The 24,838-nt window shown below is 41.8% G+C and overlaps 2 protein-coding genes across 2 annotated transcripts; one reads left to right on the top strand and one right to left on the bottom strand.

Moving 5' to 3' along the window:
* Positions 1–294: 294 nt before the first annotated feature.
* Positions 295–23,831, top strand: ift140 (intraflagellar transport 140 homolog (Chlamydomonas)). Its single transcript, XM_037081634.1, has 30 exons — positions 295–444; positions 861–1,024; positions 1,115–1,336; positions 1,510–1,631; positions 1,710–1,840; positions 2,303–2,478; positions 2,624–2,715; positions 2,799–2,905; positions 3,085–3,227; positions 3,340–3,543; positions 3,691–3,763; positions 3,902–3,993; positions 4,122–4,249; positions 4,392–4,509; positions 4,687–4,808; positions 5,069–5,204; positions 5,293–5,424; positions 5,987–6,219; positions 19,585–19,762; positions 20,129–20,319; positions 20,412–20,507; positions 20,591–20,723; positions 21,310–21,453; positions 21,675–21,803; positions 21,993–22,175; positions 22,277–22,480; positions 22,605–22,817; positions 23,045–23,211; positions 23,315–23,456; positions 23,603–23,831. Exons 2-30 carry the CDS (start codon positions 878–880, stop codon positions 23,780–23,782), a joined length of 4,338 nt encoding a protein of 1,445 aa, XP_036937529.1. The 5' UTR covers positions 295–444; positions 861–877; the 3' UTR covers positions 23,783–23,831.
* Positions 10,182–18,733, bottom strand: tmem204 (transmembrane protein 204). The gene is made up of 3 exons (XM_037081635.1): positions 17,469–18,733; positions 16,671–16,826; positions 10,182–11,609 (listed from the first exon to the last, which is right to left on the bottom strand). Exons 1-3 carry the CDS (start codon positions 17,746–17,748, stop codon positions 11,365–11,367), a joined length of 681 nt encoding a protein of 226 aa, XP_036937530.1. The 5' UTR covers positions 17,749–18,733; the 3' UTR covers positions 10,182–11,364.
* Positions 23,832–24,838: the final 1,007 nt, after the last annotated feature.

A 24,838-nucleotide genomic window follows, 5' to 3' on the forward strand; every position in this document is an offset into this window, starting at 1 on the left:
ATACATAAAATTAATGTAATATGAATGCTCTAAATTATAGCACAAATACCTGTTATAATGACAATGGGGATAATTTGCAAAACCAGCATAGTAGGATTTGAATATTTAAATGTAAGTCAATAGTCTAATAATAAAATAACCTTTTTTTATTTTACTTTTTTTTGATATAAAAAAACTAAAATGTCAACATTTTTGCGAGATTGGCCTGCTGTCAACTTCGACAACAGCTCGGCTTGTGCTCGTTGTTTCCCGGCTACGTTCGCTCTTTTCCGTAACTCCTCCTCCTGTCCAGCCTTCGAGTTGTCAGGGGCAACTAGGGGAGACGCTCTTTTGATCAGACAGGAGGCTAACCACACAGCAGCCGTGGAAGTTACGGTCGATGTTTTGAGTTATTCCGAGAATAAACGACCTCGTCGGCGTTAACCTGACGAACACGGCAGCGAGGTCGGTCTTCTTCCCATTTCACCGGGAGGTTAGCTTCATTTTGCTGTGGCGAGTGCCAGCAATTGATGCTAACTTTGGCTAGCTTATCTAGCTTAGCTAATGTTAGCAGCTAAAGCTAATTTAACCATTAGTAACATAGCACAACTAACGTTTGTGGGGGCTGATAACACAGGCCACCAAGTGAAGCTCAGTTTAAGTCTGCATTATGTGTTTGTACCCAGTCGGGAACTAGCTTACTAAGTCAGTTAACGTTACACATAAAGTGAAATGATAACGTTACCCAAGGAATCATAAGTAGCTAGGAAAGGGACTGTGCACTGCACAGCAAATGCAAAAACGTGAAAACAAACCATACAGTACATGTACATGTGGAGGATCACCAAACTCCCATCCACTGTTTCTTCTCTCCCATCCAGGGAGGAGCACTGGGGACATGGCGGTGTACTTTGACCACCGTATTGAGGCCCCTGGGAGCAGTGGTGTGCCCTCTCAGTTGACCTGGCACCCTGCTCTTCCTGTCCTGGCCGTGGCCTCAAGCAGCCCCACCACTGGAGGCAATGTGGACCTCTACCTGCAGCAGGTACACACACTGTGCCCCTCTCTGTGAATATCATTGATGCTCACATAATACTTAACGATACTTGCACACTTCATCCCTGTCTGCTTGCAGGGAGAGTATGTGGAGAGCTGCCATTTGGAGCGTCCTTACCAGCCCACAGTGCTGCGCTGGCATCCCACAAAGCCACTGCTGGCACTAGGATGGGAGAATGGAGAGGTAGTGCTGCTGACACACCCCTCAGGAGATCAAACAGGTCTTCCCAGCACACACACGGCCTGCATCACATTGCTGGAGTGGAGTGGATCTGGCAGCCGGTTGGTAACTGGTGATCAAGTGAGTGCGTTGCAATCACTGTATACTCATGCTTATATGTAGGGGTCATGTTGACATACTAATGCATTTGTAGAATAGTGTGTATGATGAAGATGCTTTTTTTCTGGGAATACTTGCAATTTAGATTTCTTCTTAATGTACCGCATAAATAACATGTGATTATTGAATGACAGAATGGAGCGCTTGCAGTATGGAAGGTAGATGCCAGAGGAAGACTTCAAAGTAACCACCTTGTGAAGCATGATTACAACAAACCTCTGACTTGCTGCGTCTTCAGACCAGCCTCACCTGGGGAGTAAGTAAATAGCATCCAATGAACTGAGTTGGTCATTAATGCGGTTTTGCAAATAGCTGGACCCTATTTGTGTTACAGTGATGTAGCAAAGCTAGCCCGGGCATCAGTGAGTGGAGATGAGAGCGCTCTGGACATGTTCAGCTGGAAGGGCGCACCTCTGAAGATGGGCCCACAGGAGGGCCTTGCATTCTACGTCAGCACTGCAGATGGTAAGATTTAGTCTTTTTGTTGTGTGCAGCATTTTCAAGTAAATTCCTGCCTTAAAGCGAGCATGCTTTCTTTAGCAGTCATTATTGCTGACCAGTGATTTTCAGCAATGACCATTCTCTCTGAGATGGCTCACAATCAAAAAACCATTGTGGTTTAAAATGATGTCTTACAAAGATAGTAACTCTCTTTTCAGGTCTGCTGTCTAAAACAGTGTGGCCAAAAGGAATCTGGAGAGTGTTGAGAGAGAATATAACAGTCTTAATGAATTACATTTAATCCAGCCATAAATTCGGATTAATAAACCATGTTAAGCCATGTTACACTCATTTTCAGAAAAAAACACACATTAAGCCCACTTTGGCAGAGTGACAACAAAAACAACCTCACAATCATATGTGATGATGTACTATGAGCTAATATCTTACTTTTCTCATCTTTAACTCTATGTGCCATGTTTCTAGGAAAGGTCCACGGTGTGGATGAATTTTGCAAGACAAGCACTCTTCTCAGTGTGGAGGGTGCAATAAAGAAACTCTTCTACCTTGAGAAAAGAGAGGCACTTGCTGTGATCACAGAGACCATGATGTTGTCACAGTACACTCTCGGACCAGAGGGAGGAGCCCAGGAATTTATGAAGGTATACTAAAATCAGCATATTTTCATCTACTGAAGTATTTTTAATGGCTTGTGTTTGTACTGCACTTTACAGATCACCATAAAGGCCCCATTGAGTGTTTGAACTGAAATACAGGTTAGTTTGTGACCACGTTTTTTCATGACAGGTCAAGTTGAGCAGCAAGACCGGGCAGAACGTAGACATTGTCTGGACAGGCAACAGCCTCCTCATCACAGCAACAGGGGAACATGTCATCAGGTCAGTCTACACTCCCTGTTATGCTGTATATTCCCAATTTATAGCTGTGTGTGTCTGAATATCTGTTGCTTTTAATTTTTCAGGCTGTGGGACCTGGAGCGAGATGACAACTATGTATTACAGCTCGACGAGACTCTGGGGTTTGAGAGAGGAGAGATGATCAACTGTGTTTCACACTGTGCTGGAAAAGGTAACTGCAAAACATTTGTCTGATAGTGTGAACAGTATAAGGTGCTGTTTTCAAGATTTGTTTGGTTTCAAGTTGTTTTATTTCAAACCTTGATTGTCAAAATCAATCTATTGGTGTGCAAACTTGTTTCAAACCTCAAAAAGCCTCACTGCTTTTGTATAACGTTGCTTCCTTCTCAGAAATCTTGGCAGCTGGTACCAGTCATGGGCGCATAGCATTGTGGAGGATGGTGGTGCAGCCTGGCAGCAACAGAGGTGACACCAAGGCCCAGTGGAAGCTTCAGACGCCCACAGAGATACAGGGAAATGTTGTTCAGCTACAGGTACTGACTGGACCAGCATTAGGACATAACATTTGTTTAGTCAAATAATGTAAGACAAACTTAACAACATCAATATGTGTATGTGAAGTTCACTTTGAACCTTCCATTTCAGTGGGGCTCTAGCCTGAACCTGCTGGCGGCCAACAACTCAAACACAGTGCTGATCCTGTGTGAGCATGTGATGTCAGCCCATTTCAGCCAGCAGGTGGCAGCAGTGCAGCTCACTCCGACCCAGCTCAGCGTCACTCAGTTCAGCACAGGAGCTCACCTTGCTCTGCAGTCTGACATGCACATCAAGGGAGTGTGTGTTACCAAGGTAATTGAGGAGCTGAGAAGTGGAGAGTGTGGAGCTGATATTTCTCTGCACTTAACAAAAGATACTGAACTCCTACACACTGGTTTGTCAATAACTAAAGCTAAAATTGATGTCATGGTAACTGGATGTGTGTTGGCAAACCTGCAGGATTCAGTGACAGTCTGGAGTGGCAAGCAGATCACTGTGTATGAGCTCTCAGGGACAGTTCTTCGCAATACAGGTACAACACTTACACTAAGTAAATGAACCAAACTGCATCTCTCAGATGAAACATTTTATAAACTGCACCGATTCTTCAGGCCTTTATCCCAGTTTTCATTTGTGAAATTTCTCCGCTTCTGTCTTCTCAACTTCCCAGGATCCTTTCCTTGTGATTCGCACATTGTAGCTGTGCATGGAGAGAACCTCTACACTGTGGAACCTAACAGGGTCCAGATTCGTACGCCACAGGTCTGTTGTCCCCCGATAGAACCTTACTAACCAAGATTCACTTAAACACAGAGATGTATCAAACGTGGCATTTGTTGTCCTAAATATGGTTCATTGGCGAGTAATCTTCTTTCCTCTTCTCTGTTCAGGGCACTGTGAAGCAGCTACTGACCTTCTCCAAGGCAGAGGGCAACCCTGTACTACTCAGTGTGTGTCAGTCCTACCTGGTGGTAGGCACTGACACAGCGCACATCAGAGTCTTTGACCTCTCCCGAAGGTATATTAATGTGGATGCTGTTTCACTTCCTTTAGTTAAAAAAGGTAGTAAAATGATGACAGCTAGCTTCCATATGTAATACATTTCTGCACATTGACAATTTATGCATTAAAAGTACTGTTCTTACCATGTTTCTTTATAGAGATGCCAAAGCTCACTGCAGTGCTAAGAACCTGACTGACCAGATTGCTAATCTGGGAGCGTTGAGCTCAGTCAAATGTAACGCCAACGGCAGCCAAGTCAGCATCCTAATCTCTCAGGTGAATGGACAACACATACTGGTCATCCTCTTCTTTCTGAAATCTGTTTTTGAGAGCTGATACTAATATTTCTTATAGAAGTCATGAGTACCTCATGCTTATTGTCAGTATCTTAAAATGTGACCATGTCGTGTGAATATTTCTGTTAACTGAACTGTATGTAAACCCTCCCCTCAGGTTAATGGACGACCTGATCACAAAGTGTACTTCTATGACGTCGAGATGGACACTGTGACACACTTTGACTTCTTCATTGGCAGACCGTCGAGTGGTATCTCACAGCACGAAGAAAGTGAAAGGTAACTGCCGTTGCTGTAGACCGAAGGGTTTGCGGTGCATATAAAGGAATTTTGTCTATTTTATTTTTCACAATTGCATTCATAGTAACAAGTTAGATGTGATGATAACAAGTTTTTGGTTAGGGTACCTTGAAAGTGCTTAAAAAAACACTTGGAAGTTACTTTTGAGAGGCTGTACGAACCTTTTATGTTGTATTCTTCCCGTTTCAGAGTTTCTTCTCTGGTTATCTCACACTGTACATGTCTTCTTTGTATTCCAGACAGCAGTTTCAAGAGACAGAGCTCAGCGGTCGCTGCCCGGTTTCTCACTTCTGGGACGAGAGTGAACCTCGTCTTTTTGTTTGCGAGACGGTGCCGATCAGCTCTGAATCCTCATCAACTAACTTCCTGGATACGGTAAACTGGACACTGAGATGGTTCTGTATAGATTTATGCATGTGATTTAAAGTAAATTAAAGTGTGTTGTTGTCTTCTTTCTGCTCAGACGGACGTGTCAGTGGTGACGCTCTTTTGTACGCAGGAGCACGGGCTCCTGCTGCAGGACTGCTATCCTAAACCTTCAGGCCTGCAGGCGCTCCTCGCTCTGGATGTGCCCTACTATTGTTTCAGCTGTAAGGTGAGAACACTCTGTTCTGCTTGTATGTTGTCTCTTCAGCGGGGGGTTTAACTCTGAAAAGTTGAAGGCAGACTGTTTCATCTTGAGTTCTCTTAAATGTGGTCTTTGTATTTTGGTTTGCACCAATCATCACTATTCTTGTGTGTTTGGTCTCACACACCCCAGCTTTTATTTCGGAGGGGGGGTGTCTTTCAACCAGAAGTAAGTGTCTGTCCCCTACAGTCTGTTCAGAAAACTCCAGTATCGTGATTGTGTATGCCTTGTGTATGCTGCATTCAAGCTATAAATAAAGCAGCACAAGTGCATCCCTGAATTATCTAGATCTCACTATGCTGTGTCCAATTCCCATCCACCTTGACATGAATAGATTTGTTTTGTGGTGCTTCGTTGTTGTGTGGTTTGCTCTATCGCTGTCCATTCTCCAAAGCCCGTTTTCCCCCATGATTTATCTCATCACACTACCTTTTGTAATAATGCTTGTGCTTCACAACATGCCTCATTCCTTATTGATTGTGAATCACATGTTTACCGATCTCTCCTATCTGTTCTATCCCATTTTCAGCTGGGTGAGAGAGATCCAGGGTTACCAGAGATTTCCACATCATCTGTGCCTCCCCAGCCGCCGAGGGGGTCTGTTGCCCAGTTCCCCCACATGGTGTCCAGGCGAGCTCTCAGAGACTTTGTGGGCCTGGAGAACTGCGAGAAGGCCACCCGCGACGCCATGCTCAACTTCAGCTTTTACCTGACCATCGGCGATATGGACGAAGCCTTCAAGTCCATCAAGCTCATCAAGAGGTAAGGCAGTGCAGACGTGCAGGAGGGCATGCCTGCCGTGGGCACATCCCCCCTGTCTGATCGCTGTCATCATTGCTGCCAGTGGTCCTTTTCATGGGCGCTTTAGTTCAAAGGCTAATCAAAGGCCATAGGGATAGCATTGTTTCTGCAGCCTTGACGCTTCTCAGAATTCTTTACAGTGGTTTGCAGTGGGAGAGCAGTAACTTATTGCTTTTGACAAACACTGAGAATGGGGCATTGTTGCCACTCTTGACTCCACATTTCATTTGACACCTTGGACTGTTGAGGTCAACATAGAGGAAAACTACTACAATAGTTTTGTAGCTTTAACTTTGACATGCTCTCTTTAAGTCTGACAGGTGATCGAGGTTGAATCAAAATTGCCCAAAGTTACACCACTATTTGAACATAAGACTAAGCTCAGCAGATTGTGAATCATACCCCGATGCTGGGCATGCTTTTATTTGTTTATGTTAGCACATGAAATAGGATTTTAAACACAGGACATGATTAAGGACTTTTTCTGTGTCTGTGCTCTGGGAAGGAACTCTTCAATCTGTATATATGTGACTGTTTCTGTTAGTGTGCGGGTGTGTTCTGAAGGGATGTACTTTTCTAAACATGCTGTGACTCAAACATGCGCACACACAGACACACATCAGATCCCCCTACCAGTTTGGTCCAAAAGGAGTGCCTTTCAATTCTTGCAAACATTGAATCAGGTCACTAAAAGGATGTGCGTGTCCGTTCCTCCGTCTGTGTGTGTGTGTGTGTGTGTGTGTATCTTTTGGAAACATATATGTAATTTCAGCAGAGATCTGATATTATCTTTGGCAGAATACGTGATTCAGAGCACTCGTTCTGAATTCTGCTGTGGTATTGCTTGCGCACGTACAATCCTGACACAAATGGGAAACTAGCATACCTCACTGGCCGGATATTCCAGAGCATTTAATTGAAGTGATGACAGATTTACTAAGTTCCTCATTGATGGCTATTTTTACTGCAGCTTCTTTTTTTTTTTTTAGATCTTTATTGTGTTTGATTCCCGTATATCTCCACCCACAGGAATATATACTTCCTGACACATTAACCTGTATCTACTGGGACTTGTCTCTACAGCACAGGTTTTTAATTGAAAAAAGGTTCTCATAGTCAGAGACTGGCTGGCGATCCAGAACTCAGGTTGTATATGAAAAATGATAAAGATATCTGTTGGAGGCTGGAGGGTGGATATAGACTTTTCACATGCGTACATGTGTAAGATGTCAGTACAAAGAGAATGCAATGACTTACAAATTCTTCTTGATTATCTCCTTAATAATCTTTATTGTCTTTTGTAAACATATGCTCATTCTAAATTTGACACCCCAAAATAAAAAAAAAATAACTTGGACAGTGAGCGAATCAGCCAGGCCGGGTATATCGCCTATCCCTACGTACTAGAAAGCCATGCTGTTGTAACACATGCACATTGTGACTTGACATTGTCTTAATGGAATAAGCAGAGATGTCCCTGAAGAAGACATTGACTGGATGGCAGCATATTTTGCTCAGATTCTCAGCATTTATGGTGGTTTTGAACTTTGCACCACTAACAATCAGGATGGTCCTTTTCCCCTTTTGCGTGGCGGACACGACATCTGTGGTTTCTAAAACCAATTTTAAATTTGAACTTTTCACATCAGTCCTTTCCAGATGAGTTAATATATTGCTTTTGCTTTTGTGTTTCCCGAGACTGGTTTTCCGAAGTATTCCCAAGCCCATTTGGTAATATCCTTTCTACAAACAGGTCGGATGTAACGCTGTGCCGCCTGACAGATCAAAGATCACACCCATTCAGTATTACTTTTGGGCCTTGCCCCTTATGTGCATGCAATTACTCCAGATTCTCTTCATCGTTTAATTATATTATGGATTATAATTTTAAAAAATGGTGACCTTCATCCCATACTTGATTGATTGGCTGATCTTTTTCAAGGATGATATGATCGCCTGTTTTCCCAGTAAACCTTTTTACCTGTGGGATGTTCCAGACAGGTGTTTTCTGAGCTCTCCACAAGTCTCCCAGTCTTTTTTTGCCTCTGTCCCAACTTGTTTGAAACATGTTGCCGGCATCAAATTTAGAATAAGCACATATTTACAAAAAACAATTAAGTTGATGAGGTAAAGCAATAAATATGCTGTCTTTGTACCGTTTCAACTAAATATATGTCAAAAACGATTAGCAGTTATTGCATTCTGTCTTATTTAGGTTTTCACAGCACTGCAACTTGTGTGACCGATAAAATCCACCACCCAGATCTTAAAAAGGAATGTGGCAGTACTATGATGTTTATATCAGAAGAGGCTTTATAATCCAGTCTCTGTCTGTCAATGGGGCTTTACTCGATGTTGTCCCTAAGTACAAAAAATGATGAGCATTTTCAAAATCAGATATTCTCAGTATGAAAGTTCCCCTGCCTCCTGGAGCAGCCTGTCAGATACAGGTTGGAATGTCTCTATTCAGTCCCGACTGTGCTACTTCCTCTCATTCATGTTGTCCTTGACTTTAGGTGACATGCTGCAGGGTTATCTGCCTGTATGAATGCATGCCTTGCCTTACTGTCTTTTTGCCAGTACATTTGCTATTTAAAAGTTAAACTCCTTGTTTCCATTAGGAACAAAAACACCTTCGGAAGGGCTCAGGGGTGAAGCAACAACTGACGATGTTGCAGTACATGTGACCCCTATGTACTTCACTGAAGCATGGAGTTCTTTTCTGCTGTTAGCCTTTTTATTGCACAAAATATTCATATTAATTTTTTCCTTTACACTCACTGGTCATTAATCTGTGAAGGAGTCTTTTTGGAGTGGAACTAACTAACTAACTAACTAACTAATCAAGTGACAGTTCATATAGACTAGGGCAATCATCAGTCTTGACATCCATGACCCCTGACTACTCTTCTTTAGCTTTCACAATGTCTAAGAGCCTTCTTCGGTGAAAATATCATAATTTTTAGTATGACTCCAAAGCAAAATGCTCTCATACATGGTTGTCATACATAATTGTCAGAAGTATCACACATCTACAATCAGATTTTCATCCAAAGGCTGCACAGATATTAAAGGTGCAATATATCAGAACTGGCCACCTGTCAAATTCCTCCTCAAAACAAGTGGGGGGCAGCATTTCACTCAACGAATGGACAAATGTTTGTGTTTACGCTGCTATCACAGAAGGTTTAGGGCGAACTGGTTAGCATGCTAACTTCAGTAGAGAGATTGCAACACAATCCATAGATATCATTACGTCAAAACTGCTACTTATTTAGACTCTGCTGATAATTTCAGTGAATCTTTGATGTTTAAAATTAAATTTCCGCCTGTCCAAGGTCACTCCAAACATGCAGGGGGCAGCATATCACCAGAGGAAACCTTAATTTCTGCTCACAGTACTCTTGCTGTAACCCTTAGTTAAAGCTGTTGGCTGCCCTTAGCTAGTTAGCTAAATTAGCCTTGCAGTTAGTGGCCCTAAGCAGACTTCAAGCACAGAATGGTAGTATGAGATGGGGCAGGTAGCTGTGCTGTTGTTTTTTTCACACTCTATTGGTGATGTTAGTTTTAATTTTTTTAATGATTCCAACTAACATTGTTGCCATATCTTACATATTGCACCTTAACATTAATACAAATTTGTTGGTATGTGTTGACCTATTCTGATCCAGCACTGTGTGCGGGCTGGTTATTAAAAGTCAAAAAAGTATAACATTTTGTCTGCCCATGACATTTTTTTCCTTTCGCCACAGGATCAGAAGAGAAATTGAGGGTAATTTTTTAGAGTTTAGAATGATTCCAAGCTCAGATATATGGTCGAAAGCTCAGTTAAAAGTTAGTAAGTGGACCTTGCGTTTAGAATATCAGAGACACTGTCATGAAAGTCTCTTTGTTAAAAGTTAAACAGATGATACATGTTAGGCTCTGTGTAACAAAATATGTTTAATGAAGTGCTCTGTTGTTCATATGTTAGGTGTGGTGTTGGACACCAAAACAACAGCAACAAAAACGACCATTGTGTTCGTATATTTACCGACAAATTTATTGAATTTAAATGTTATATTATTATTTTAATGTGCCCCTATGCTTGGCAATGTGGAAGACCACACTGAAAGCTTTGAGTTCTTTGCAGAAGTGTGATATGGTCACAATATGACTACTACTACTAATGATAGCACTAATCTTTATACAACTATATTATATTAATTTAAGTATACATTATGTACCACAAGCGAGCAGAGTTTCATATGGAAAGCATCCTGAAAAATGAAAATGCAGTACATTGCCAAAACATTTGATCAGTTGAAAAAATGAGGCAAAATCAAAATCAGTTCATTAATTGCAGGTAATTTGGCTTTTTTATTTTCCTTTTTATAAGAGAAGTAATATTCTCATGGCAATGACTCAGAGAGAGAATATTCCTTCATGTCTTTCGGTAGGTACATTTTTTTTATCCAAATATCACCTCTCATTGGCTGATTTAAAATATCGTAAGTGATTTGGTTAAGCCAAATCGACTCTCCTTTTACCTTGTTAGTTTACCTACTTACTTGCATCATAGTATATTGTTAATATTAGTAGGTATTAGAATTGTAATAAGCTTTAAATGGACGAAAACAATTATGAGGTATTCAGGTATTATATTTTCAACACCTTTCAATATGTCCAATTTATAATTATGCAGGAGGCTGTTTAACAAGTGCACATAGAACAAAATAGGTCAAGTTCCAGCTTGATCTTTCCAAAAGCAGGATGTTTCATATTTCATAATGCATATTTAGCTATCAATCAGCTTATCCAAGCATGAATAAATGAAACATCATACAATGTTGAATATGTTTTCAAAGTTAAGGTCTGCTTATGCAGAAATTTAAGTTAAATCTGTAACTTTTGTGCATTAAGCAGCAAAATAATTCTTATATCTTTGTTTACGGTGGGAGAACTTGTGAAATATAGAGTTTTACAATTGCAGGTTCATGTTAATCCAACTGATGTGGAACCACATAAATGTCCTCTTCTCTTGAGAGTCACACAGGAGGCTCCTAGCTGAACTCCAACATGGATAGCTGACAGTCCCGTCACTGTAGTCTGTTACACTTCGTTGGCTCAACAAGGTGACTCCACGTAGTCATTGTCTAGACGCGGGTGGAAAGGCGATGCCAGTGAGCGACTGATGATTATAACTCGAGGTGCAAGGCAGTCATCGCGGCGATGTAAAATGTTCCAGATGAGCATGGCTGCGGCCATTGTGGCCAGCAGGCATGCTGCTATGTCCAAGTAGCAAGAGTAGGAGAGGTGTGTGTAGGGCCCGATCCTGTAGAAGGTCACGAGTCCAATCACCAGCACAAAACCTACAAAGGAACACAGAGAGGAAAGGAACATCGGTGAACATGCACTGCCACACTTATTTATGGTTGAATCCATTTATGAAAAGCAATTTGTTGTTTGTGTGCTGCTGTGTCATGCTTTACATTAATACATATTTATTGATGTGTGCTTTTGTTGTAAGGAATCATTTCAGCCCAGTTGAAGTGGAACCCAGATGCTTTTATGCAAACAGAAAGCAGGGGCCTAATGTTCAATCCACTGTATCGACAAATTATCAAGAGAATGTATTGTATAGTCATTGTATCGTTTCCTTTGCTCTTCCTTGTTAAGCAAATATTGGAATCCGCTTTCTTGGTTGTTTTAACTTTGAGAGATAAAATGCAAAACAACTTGTTTTTGGCGTCCATGTTGCTCCCCCATTCTGACCATTACCTGTTTAACCATGTTCCCCTCTCGTGTTGGCATGCCAACATTAGCTCTGAACACAAATTGACTTTGATTAGTTTTGCAAATGTAAAATTTGTAGCAATGATGGTAGATGAAAATTGGATTGTCAAAATCAATAGATTTCATCCTCAGGGGATCATGAATGTTTGTGCAAAATTCAAAGCAGTCTCCCTCATAGTAGCTGAGATCCTTCTGTCTGGACTGATAGACATTGTTATCCATAGAGTGACGCCGCAAACATGATTAAGAACTGGTCGCAGAAAAGAAAACATTGCTTGGCCTGTTTCTAGGTTTACTTTACTGGGTATTCAGAATACAGAATTTTAAATCTACAGGCCAGTTATAAAGTCTAAAGTAATTTAAAATGTCAGAGTGGCTTTTTGATATCCTACATGTGGACATTAAGGCATCACTTCAGCCCTGTATTTTACAGTTCAGCGGGAGCTCTGTGTGAGGCCTTTGAATTTGGAAATCTGTTTCCTCTTGGGAAGAACTTCTGAGACCTCGGGATCAAAGTTCTGAATAGTGTAAAAATATCAGAGCATGAGTATGTGCACAGGGAGAGCCTTTGAGATGTTTTATCTGCTGATTTCTTTGATTCACAGAAGTTTAACTCACGCGATGAGGAACCCCTGTCTGCATGTTAGGGCCTCCAATTCTGTGCTGTTTCTCTGATCTTTGCTTTCATTTATTGACATTATCCGTGGTAGGAAGTTATTCATTGTCTCCATGGGCCACGGCTTTCCTTATTCTTTACTTCTTTACTTTACTTTAGAGGTGTGTATTAGTACTGGAATGATTAGTCAATAAATTAATTAGTTGAAAGAAGGACTTTTGGACTGTAGGTTGACAAAATAAACAATTTAAGACATCACTTTGGGCTCTGGGAATTTTTTTTACATCCTATAGACTAAACTTTTAATTGATTATTCATGAGATTAACCATCAGAATAAACACTAATGAAGATAATTGTTAGTTGCAAGCCCTAGTGTGTATGAAATCACACGTATTTTCATGCCATGAAAGTATCCCCCAGTCCATCAGTCATTCACAGCATTCAAGTCTGGTCTGGAGCCTAGCAATAGTTTAACAATAATGTAGTCTGAAAATCTGCCCCGTCCTGAGTGGTATAAATATAGGGACCAAAAATAATCACTGGAAATATGGATGTTGGTGCTTTAGGATATGAATCAGTCCGTTTCCTGAAGCTGTCAGCGAGTTAATTTTATTCTTTTCTCTGCCTCTAAAGCATGGCCGTCATTGTTTTAAGTGAGGATGTGAATAATTGTGTCTGTGTATCATCGCGTGTCTACCACCGTGTGTACGCTCAAGAATGCAACTGTTTGCTCAATCTCTTCATGTTTAACCTGTCTGGCTCCTTATCCAAGAAAATGAATAATCTCCTGTCCTCCAGGTTCCAGCCAGGGGTGGGCTGTGTGAACCTCTTTTTTGGCACTGACTTATCAATCAAACTTCCTTCCTCTTCTTCCTCTTTCCATCCTTCCTTCCCTCCCACTCCTCCACACCCTAAGCTTAGAGGTTAATAAATTTGCTGGACATTTGACATGATCTGTCACGGAGAAAATCTAAACAATTCTTAACCTAAGGCCACGTCTTGGAAATTCATTTAGCTGAGTTGTTTTCCCTTAGTGAGGAATGTCTTGGTTTATTCTTAAAGAGCACATAATTGATTGAAGAGACAAGCCTGCCTGGGTGTATCTCTCACGACTGTATGACTCCCTTATTACTTGGAATCCGATGAGCCACGGATTTCTGGGAAGTTGGACTCCTCCATGAGCCAAATATAACAAAGCAGAATTTAGTCTCACAGATGTAGTTCCTCAGAATTAAAAGAAATGATTAAGTGCATCACAGAGAGACTTGACCGGCAGTCACAGCATGTTAGAGCTGCGTCCATTCAGAAAACACATTCCGGAGGTGAAATGACCAATATTGTGCTTTCATCCCCGGACTCTGCCAACGCTGCAGAGATATCACTGAATGGAACTGGATATTGTTATTCCACAGTCGGCTTGCAATAACTGAGCATTTGGCACGATTGAAAATGAAAACACTCCAGAGAAAGAGGATGATGGGTAAAAATATCCCCATTCATTCAGAGCCGAGGCCCATTCACTGACTCAGTGGGGGAGGTCTTAAGTATGAACGGGGGATTAATTACTGAATGGTAAAAGCTTTCTTTACTTAGAGGTAGGAAGTAGGCCCTTTTACTTGACGATAAATTGGGTAAAGGGGGGCCGTTCTTAAGGTATTTTGGATGCTCTTATTTACAGATTTAAGGAGTATTTTGCAGCTTATTTAAGGCAACTAAATAACTTTAATTACTGGTGAATCCTCTGTATAATTGTTAATTAGTAACAACGTATAATCCCAAATGCTAGTGTTCTGACCGGAAAGATAACAATGCCCACTCTGTTGATCGGCCCACCTGTTTGGCCCCAACTGAAATATATCAGCAACTAATTAATGGATTTCCAGGGGTCATTTGTATGTCAGAGTTTGCATTTGTCCAGTGAAATATCTCAGTCTTCACAGAGATGTTAATGTTTCCCAGACAGAGTATCCTTATAACTGTCTCATGATGTGAGACAAATTAAATTTCTCAACATTTTTTGGATTATGATGAAATTTGGTATTCAACATTCATAGCCAATTGTGTGGACTGTGGACTCTTGGTCTTGTCTTTTCAAAAATGGCAGAAACGATTCAATAGGTTATCAAAACAGATTCCAAATCGTTTCAGCTGTAGATTTAACGTTAATCCTTGATTAACATGAACTGCTGATGAGGACAGTCTGATACTGAAGGTGAAAGCCCTGGAAGGAGCTTAAAAAAACTGACCTTGAGTTGGGATTTTATTTGTCAAACTAATCTTAGTTCTCTGTTGTTTTTTTAAACTCCCAAATGAAAAGAAAGTTAGATACCGGTAAATATAGAAACCACACTGACAAGCATAGCTGCATGATGAAAACCTCATTCCTCTTGAATTGAATTGCATGTTCTAGATTTGGTTTGGGACATTCCATTTGCCAAGATATATATCATCACTGTATGTCTCTCTTTGGTGACCATTTATGGTGAGATGGTAAAAGAGCATTGCTGTTTATAGATGTCGGGGAAATAGCTGTGTACTTTGTCACTATTGTTACTGAAGCCAACAGTTATGAATCATCATGATTATCATTGACCACATTACTTAAACTGCAATCAATGTCCAGCATCCATGTTGGTGATAATTAAATGTGAAATATGGTTATTTGGCCATTTTCTTTACTTTACTTTAGAGAGCCGAGTTCCTGCTAACCAAAGTTTGACTGGTGGTGTCTAATATTAGAATATACTGTTGTGCTGGGTGGGTCTCAATCCTCTCACCAAGGCTTAGACAAAAGTCCTCATCCCTGTTGCAATGCGTGCTAAAGACGGCAACGACAAAGAGCAGATTCTTTATTTGCTGCTGCCCTCGGACATTTTGTAAACACAGACTTAAAAGCTCCGCCAGCTTATCTAGACGGAGACAATTCCCACCCTGTTGTCACATGTACCACGGGACATTTCTCTACCAAAACACACGATAAACACACAATCACAACACACACACACATACACACACAAAACCTGCATGCGCATAATTCCTCCTGCCAGCGCACACACAAACACACAGTCCCTGTCGAAAACTGTCTTTCCCGTCCGTTCCCCCCTCCCCTCTTTTTCCTTCTTCAGCTCGGGGGTTTGCATAACAGGTAGTCACAGACATTTCCTCGTCCTGAGCAGGGATATCCTGGCGCCCGACAGTCGCTCCCTGGCTCGCTGCAACTCTGGCCCATGGATTCTGGACTGGGACTAAATTTAGACCCAGAGCAGACCCCCTTCATGCCGCACTGCCACAATGATACCAACCGACTGAGGGACCACTGCACACACAGCACACTTCCTCAGCAGGGGCACTGGGACAGGCCATACCAGCCAACACTTAATGTGGCACAGTGGGGTGGATTGAGGGATGGGTGTTGGTTGTAGAGGGGGTTTGTCAGCATGGCTACTCTTAGTTGTGTCTCATGATAATTAATCCTTAGGATGGCCCTCTTTATCCTCCTGGTTTCTTATTCTCCCTCATCTTTTTTTTTCGGTACAGAGAAATATTTTTTCTCTGTACACTTAAATCAAACACTACAGTTTGGGAAAACCCTGTTTAAATGAAGACAGGTAGGAATAAAATGATGATTTACATTAGTGAAGTAAGTTGAGTCCACTGGTCACATTTCCCCTACATTATCCACATTTATTGTGGGTTTAGGCTTATATTACGCAAAAATGTGCAGTTTTAAAAGACATTTCATTGAGCAAAACTCGATGCAGGAGGTTTGCTTTTGCATGAGGTTCTGTTCAGTGTCCTCCTGTAGATTTTGCCCTCAGAACTGATCTTCAGTGTTGGAGAGTCAGCCACTCGAGCCCTCTCTTTGTCACTGCACCGGAGAGCGTGTGAACTTTGCTCTGAAGCCTCTATTTTTTCGTGCCATGAACAGTATATTGCATAGAAGGATACGTAACATTCGCATCAGAAAGATGTTTCTTTATGTTGAAGCAAACAAATAGAAATAGAAGTGCTCATACTCACTGGCTAGCTGGAAGAGCGCAGCAATGGCCTCCTCCCACCACTGGGATTCCTGTGTGATGAAGGGCAGCTCGACCAGGCCAAGGAGGAAGATCAGCTGACCGACAGTCAGGGCCACGGTTGCCATCAGGTTACATGCCCGCATCATGTCAAACTGCACTTGAGGGACCAGAAAACGAGCTGTGTCATTTTTTCTGCACTAGTCAAAATTCTTTAATTGGAAGCGCATGACGAGTCAGGTTGAGCCTAAATTCATCTGAATGGTTGTGCAACACAAAACCTCGAAGCACGTCTTTGTCTGACATCAGTAGGCATTGCTGCCCATTGTGCACAGTAAAGCTGACCAATGGGCCATCAGCGTTTCCCACGCTTGTTCTTGAATGAAAATATCTCAATGGAGCTTAATTTAGCAGAGCACACTAATACTCCGCAACTCTGACTCACCCTGATAACATTTTTACTCAAAACATGTCAGGAACACAAGTGCTCAACAAAAAGAACTTGATGTATTTGGCTTTAAAAAAAAATAATACATTATTGGCTGGCTGCCATGTGCTGCTGTTTACACAAATATATCCATGTATTTGTGTCAGTGGCCTAAAAGTGCTGTTGTTTGCATTGATCTGTTGTTTTCAGTCTTCATACATGTTGGATAATACCAATCAATCAATTAACCACTCTGATGTGAAATGCATTTGTCACCTTGAAATGTGTTCATCCTGAAATGTTATACATTTTTAGTTAAAAAAAACCAAAAACTAACATTCAAACACGAGTATGAAAACAGGCATAAAAACTTACATTTGACAGTGCTGCGGGATTCTTGGTAGCCTGCATACTCAGAGCCCCATCCCAGGCCTACGCACTGCCTCTGGGTCCCCTGCACTCGTCTCCCATCCTGGTCGTCGTCACGGCCCCTTTCCCCACCTGTGGGGCACATCTTCCACAGTCCCACGCTCCGCTTGCGTCCGTCCTCCAGCGCCTGCAGGACCCAGCTGGGGGTGAAGGCTGCAACATTGTTTAAGACTAGGGAGAGCAGGGCTACCGCCACCGCCGCCGCCACTAGCCTCTGCACAGCCATACGACGCCTGCCACCGCGCGCCACCTCTCCTCCTCCCTCGTGCCCCTCCTCGGTCCCCTGTTGCTCCTCAGTGTCCTGCCCGCTCCCTCGCCTCTCCTCCAGGGCACCAGCAGTGCTCTGGGCCCCCTGGCTCCTCTCCACCTCCACCTCCTCCTCCAGCTGTAAGCGAGTGTTGCCCCAGCTCACACGGAGGTGGAATTGACAAGAGTGTTGTCTTGAGACTTAGCTAAAGGACATCTCCGTTCATCCTCATTCAGGAGGTGGTTGTTGTCGTCGCAGCAGATCCTTAGCCCTCCTCCTCAGACAGCACTGCGGGTACGCCGGGGTTAATCCAACTGACACCTAGGTCCATTCCACTGGCTCTGGCTGGCTGCTCCTTGACTATTGGATCTTGGTCTTTGCTTGGTTTTCTCCCTGCTTTTAACTTTATCTTCTCCTTTTCCCTTTTTTCAGTGCTTTGCCTATTGCATTGACTTCTGTGTGTGCGTCTGGCTTCTCTGTGCATGCAGCAGATTGTTTTTCTGGTTCGTTTTCTTTTCGTCTTTTCTCCAGCCACTTCACGTTCCCTCGGATTAGTACAGATGCAAATATGTGCAGTTTCCAAGAACGATGTTGCTCCGATCTGACTCACCAGTGGCTTGACTGAGGTTTGCGCTCAACTAGAATACTGCCTGACTGGAGAACAAGAAGTCCTTTAACCCACCTCCTTTTGCTTCTCTCTGTCCTTCCCTCTCTCTCTCTCCTTCGCTCTGTTTCTCTGCAAATCCTTGAGGTCAGAGTTGAAATGTGGGGGAGCTGCTGTTCGTCCTGGTCCGAGACATCAGTTTGCAACTTTTAACAAGCTCCCTCCATGATGATCGCTTTAAATGTGTGCGTGTCAGTGTGTTTGTGTGCGAGAGTGTCCAAAAGACCCCCTTCTTAGACGTCACGCTTGTGTATTCTTTTGTCTGGAGCCCGGGGGGCGTTTGCTAAAGTCTTCTCTCTCTCTCTCTCTCTCTCTCTCTCTCTCTCTCTCTCTCTCTCTCGCAACAAACATATTGGCTGCCACACTCAGCCCAGCAACAGGATGTGTTTCCTGAGAGGAAAGGAGGATGGGAAGAGAGGCCAAATGTAGACCTGTTCCTTCTCTTGTCTTTCCTTTTTGGGCTCCCTAGATCTTGCCGCTCTGTGCACAGCAAGCTCTGTTTTTCTCGACATTGTAAAGTATTTCACTTTTGGTTTCAGGGTCGGATTTCTGTTACCATATAGAGCAAGATCTTGGCTACCCTTGCTTTCTTTTTCTTCACTTGGCCGCTGCTCCCCCTCTTATAGTATGGCCCCTAAAGATTTCGGGTATTTCCTGTTGCCTAACTTTAATAAACAGCCCACATCTGTATCAGCTAAAGCAAGGAGGAGGGTGGGTACGCAAATAGAGACCAGATGGCTGTGGAATCTTAAATTTGGAATTGAAGCAAAAAGAAAAAGGGGGCAGAGGGACTGATTTGCGTCAGCAGGACAAGAGGAAAAAAAAGGAAAGACAGCAGAAGAAAATCACGCCTCTCGCTTTGAGTTAAAGTCCTGCACACATTCTTTTATCTTATATATATAGTGTTTGTATGGAGGAGGTTATTTTCTTGATAAATGTTGAAATAAATACTACAATACTAGTGCTAGTACTAGTACTGGTGAGTTAGACTGAAAGGCATATTTGTCACCTTTTGCAAATGTAAACTAAGGACAAAACTGTGAATAACTGTATGTACATCTGTTTAACTGTTTTCACTGTTGAATAATGAAACACCCATGCAGTGATTACACATATCCCCGACAAACAAGCCATTTCTCTTCTCTCCTTAGTAAAGCGGTATGGGAAAACATGGCACGGATGTGTGTGAAAACCCGCCGGCTGGATGTGGCACGTGTGTGCCTTGGGAATATGGGAAATGCCAGGGCAGCGAAAGCTCTGAAGGAGGCGGAGGCTGAGCCGGAGCCAGAAGCCCAAGTGGCCATGTTGGCCATTCAGCTCGGCATGCTGGTAGGATACTAAAGTATCAGAGGACTTAAAGACAATGTTGAAAAGTTTATTCATTTGTTTTCTGGAATAAGGTGTCCTTGATGTCGATATACTGATGTACTATTCTTTCTTTTACTCAAAACCAAGCTATATATAAAAAAAGTAAACATGGTAGACAATGCTATAGAGAACATATAAGCTAATAACACCTTAAAAGCCATCATCACTCCAGATCATGGAACACATCAAGACAACATTTTTCTCTTTGGCCACATCCTTTGGCCACAAATAACATGGCCTCTTTTTACCCTCGAAGCATTGTGCCACACAGAGACCGTGGGACTTTCCTGACTTATCTTTCCATCATCATTTCCTGTCCTCCAATAGGAAGATGCAGAGAAGTTGTACAGGTCCTGTCAACGCTACGACCTGCTGAACAATTTCTATCAGGCTTCTGGCCAATGGGAGCAAGCTCTGGAAACAGCTGAGAACCGCGACCGCATCCATCTACGCACCACCTACTACAATTATGCCAAATATCTGGAGTCCATGGGCGACAAGACTCGTGCCCTGGCATAGTAAGGCAGAATCTGTTCTGTGTTTATATTGAATATTGATGGGGCAAAATTACTGTGGGAACAAAGTTTGATTGTCAGCCTTTTTGTTCCAGTTATGAGAATTCAGACACACACAGGGTCGAAGTGCCCAGAATGCTGCAGGATGACACGCCGTCTCTAGAGATCTACGTTAACAAAATGAAAGACAAGTACGTTTATTCTGATGATAAAAGCCCTTTCATACCACAATACTCTCACTATATTCATACATTTAAACATCTTATCCATCCAGGAACATCTATAAGTGGTGGGCTCAGTACCTGGAGAGCCAGTCAGACATGGATTCAGCTCTGCGTTACTATGAATGTGCCCAGGATTACCTCTCCCTTGTTCGAGTCCACTGTTACATGGGGAACATTCAGAAGGTGAATAATACAATATGTTGTATTAGGGTGGACATGAAACGTGTATGTTTTACTGTCAGTGCTTGATATTAAAGGGGCAATATGTAAGAGTTCAGTTAAAAAACACTGAAGAATAAAAATAACAGTTTTGAAGTTATGACAATGAGTTATTATACTATGATGTTAGCATACTAACCACCTAGCCTAACCACCTGGACCATACTAGGCAAAGCATGAGAGCATCGAGCATTATAATTGTACATCAACTTCCTTGATTACTATCAATAAGCAGTGATCAGGAGGTTATTGATGGAAAACCATCATTAATGGTGAGTTAGCAGCTGTAGAATATAGTCATGCAAAATAAGGCATAGATGCTGTATAATGAATAATCAAGAGTCAATACGCTTCTTAGATGCATGCTAATAGCAACTACTTATGCAGTGCAACACATTATATAAACCCTCATTAATAAATTGTGAATTTGTAGTCAATAAAACTTCCATTGTGATTTAATCCTTATTGTTTGCACTTGCAGAATACATAGCTGTGTATTGCAGTAGTGAGTTTTTCATGAATGTGATTATGTACTTACATATTTTATTAGGCATCTGAGATAGCCAATGACACAGGTGACAGGGCAGCGTCATACCACCTGGCCAGACATTACGAGGGCCATGATGACATCAAACAGGCCGTCCACTTCTACACACGAGCCCAGGCCTACAACAATGCTATACGCCTTTGTAAGGTAAGTTCCTCCACTGTGTACTTCTCTGCACATTCTTAGTTGGTTATCTCTGTGAATGCCCCACAGACAGGTTATTTATGAATCAACATTGATTGTGATATTCATTGGCATTTTATCCTCAGTCGCTAAAAACAAGACTGTATTCTTTCAAAATGTTCAACCTTCATTGTTATTGCTGTGCTGTAGTCTCTCAGTGGGTTGGTTGATTTGTGTCTAAACAGGAGAATGGTCTGGACGACCAGCTGATGAACCTGGCTCTGCTCAGCAACCCAGAGGACATGATGGAGGCTGCCTGTTACTATGAGGAGAAAGGAACCCACATGGACCGAGCTGTCGAGCTCTACCACAAGGTCCCAGCTAATTTTTTACTTTTTTTCTCAATGGCTGCTCTTATTGGCGCATTCTTAAACACTCCACAAGGGGGGAGCATTGCATCATATATTCATACTGAACAAAGGTTAATGGGTGAAAAAAAGGGAATATGTTTTGTGACAGCAGTTTGCTTTTTTTTTTTTTTTTTGCCATTTTCTTCACTGTAGGCTGGATATGTCTCCAAAGCTCTGGAGCTGGCCTTTGCAACGCAACAATTCGCTATTCTTCAAATGATCGCAGAGGATCTGAACGAGAACTCTGACCCAGCCATCCTGGCACGCTGCTCTGACTTCTTCATCACACATTCCCAGTATGATAAGGCTGTGGAGTTACTGGTAGCAGCCAAGAAGGTAGGATGTTTGTGAAACATCTTCACATTTACATTGGAAATATCAGTTAATATGTGCAAACTTATGTGTGTTTCTTCATTTGCGTGTGTACATGAACAAAGTACAATCAAGCCCTGGAGTTGTGTGTGACCCAGAACTTGACCATCACAGAGGAACTTGCGGAGAGGATGACTGTGACAGATTCAAAAGACTTATCTGAAGAGGCCCGGAAGGAGCTGCTGGAGAGGATAGCTGACTGCTGCATGCGCCAGGGCAATTACCACCTGGCTACCAAGAAATACACACAAGCGGGCAACAAGCTCAAGGTAATACTGCAATATGTGGTAGACCTATGTTGATTCTCGACAAGCTTAGAGCATCTTGCAGGTATGTGCATGCAAGTTAAAAATACATAGTTAAACCTTAAAAATGTTTATCTTTCTCAAACAGGCCATGAGGGCACTCCTGAAGTCAGGCGACACCGAGAAAATCGTATTCTTTGCCAATGTTTCTCGCCAGAAGGAGCTTTTCATCATGGCTGCCAACTACCTCCAGTCCCTGGACTGGCGGAATAATCCGGAGATCTTGAAGACAATCATTGGTTTCTACACTAAAGGCAGGGCACTGGACCTGCTTGCTGGCTTCTATGAAGCCTGTGCTCAGGTAGAGTAATACGCTGACAGTAACAGTAATCATTTTGGAAGAAGTTAGTTAGTCAGTTTAGGACCTTAAATACCTACAAGCATTTTAAGTAGGAAAAAAGTTACTATGAAGTTGTTGCAACTGTAAAGAGGAACTATGTAGTTTTGGAAAAAAAAAATTAAATTTACATGCAGAAACTATGTTAAATGCTCAGTAGACAACGTTTCCTTTTGTTTACCTTTGTGAAGGTGGAGATTGATGATTACCAGAACTATGAAAAGGCTCTAGATGCTTTGACTGAGGCTTTCAAGTGCGTCTCAAAAGCAAAGGACTCTTCAGGTGGACAGCAAGAAGCAAGACTGGCTGACCTGCAGCACAAAATCACCCTAATCAAGAAGTTTGTCCACGCACGCAGGTATTAATATAACTTACATTAATTTAAAAAATCCCTTTTTCCTTTTCCAAAAAAGGCATTTCTTTGATGTCCTTTATTGCCCAAAATTTGCCTTTGTCTGCAGGTTGTACACAGAGGATGCTGGTGAAGCTGTACGGTTATGTGAAGCCCTGCTGGAGGAGCCAGAGTTGGACCCTGCTGTCAGGATTGGAGACGCATTTGGTTTCCTTGTGGAGCACCACTGTCAGCAAGGCAACTTTCAAGTGGTGACTATCATTTTTCTAACTTTTTTATCAGGTCAAATAAAACTTAGGTAAAGGAAAACTTCTGCACTCTGTTAAAGAAAGTGATAAAGTCCTCAGACAAACACTTTTTAAACGCTTTTTATCTTCATTCCCTCTGTCTCCCCCAGGCCTACCGTAAGCTGGAGGAGCTTCAGAAGCTTTTGCCATCGCAGAATGTCCGGTACTATGTCAGCCAGGCCAGCCTCGAGGCCCTGCAAAAAGAGATCGGTATCCCTATGGAACGTGGTGAACGCAGGCAAAGTCTGAAGGGAGAGGATGAAGTGGAGGAGGACTTAAATGTGTCTTAAGTCTCACCAATGACTTTTATTTTGTTGAACAATATAATATATTTTGATATGTTTAGATTATTTTTTTGTGTGTATGAAGGGTCTGCGTTTTCAAGCTCATGAATATGCAGTCTGCCCTTTCTCGTACCGTGAAAGACTGTGCAGTTGGTTCTGTGCTAAAACGGCAACAAGATGTGTCGGAGGTATCAGCTGAAGTCTCGCTGGTACAAAATGAGCAATAGAAAGCACTTCATTATCACACAGTGGACGAGCACTGTGGAGCAAAGGCAGAAGAGATGGACAGAAAGAAAGCAACAATAAGTCTACACAAGGTTACGGAAAATCTTCCACATTCCTAAAGTTGAACTGCAAGGATGTCTCCTACCTCAGAGAACTATATATTTGACCTGCAAGACGAGAAGGGATCGACACTAGAAGCTATATATATATATATATATATATATATATATATATATATATATATATATATATATATATATATATATATATACACACATATATATACATATATATATATATATATATATATATATATATATATATATATATATATATATATATATATATACACACATATATATACATATATATATATATATACATATAGTCTTTAAATTCTAATTCAGAGGTGGTGCATTAAGATATTTACAAGATCTACTAAACTCTAGGAAATATCCATTATATACATTTTTCAAAAATGTTGAACCAAGTCACCTTTAACCTGTATGGTCTGCAAAAGAGTGTAAACTAATGTTATTGCTTAATGCAGCTCTGTTCTGTTGTCAGTCCTGGACTGCTTGGAAGAATGGTGCAGCTTGATGAATACAATTTATTGCCTTTGAGCTGAATTTTTATATCCAAGTTAGCTGTTTGTTATAGATTCACCCTCAGAGCTGATGTGGTTCACATGCAGCTGGTACAATGTATTTTTTTATTCAGTTGATGTATTCATTGTAACTGTCCTGTCAGTGTCAAAAGCCCTATCTGTGTAAAGCATTTTGCAGCTATTTTTGATAACCTGTGACTCGATTTATACTTAGCACATGATAAGGTGAA

The sequence above is a fragment of the Acanthopagrus latus genome, chromosome 20, assembly GCF_904848185.1.
Source record: "Acanthopagrus latus isolate v.2019 chromosome 20, fAcaLat1.1, whole genome shotgun sequence".
Classification (NCBI taxonomy): domain Eukaryota; kingdom Metazoa; phylum Chordata; class Actinopteri; order Spariformes; family Sparidae; genus Acanthopagrus; species Acanthopagrus latus.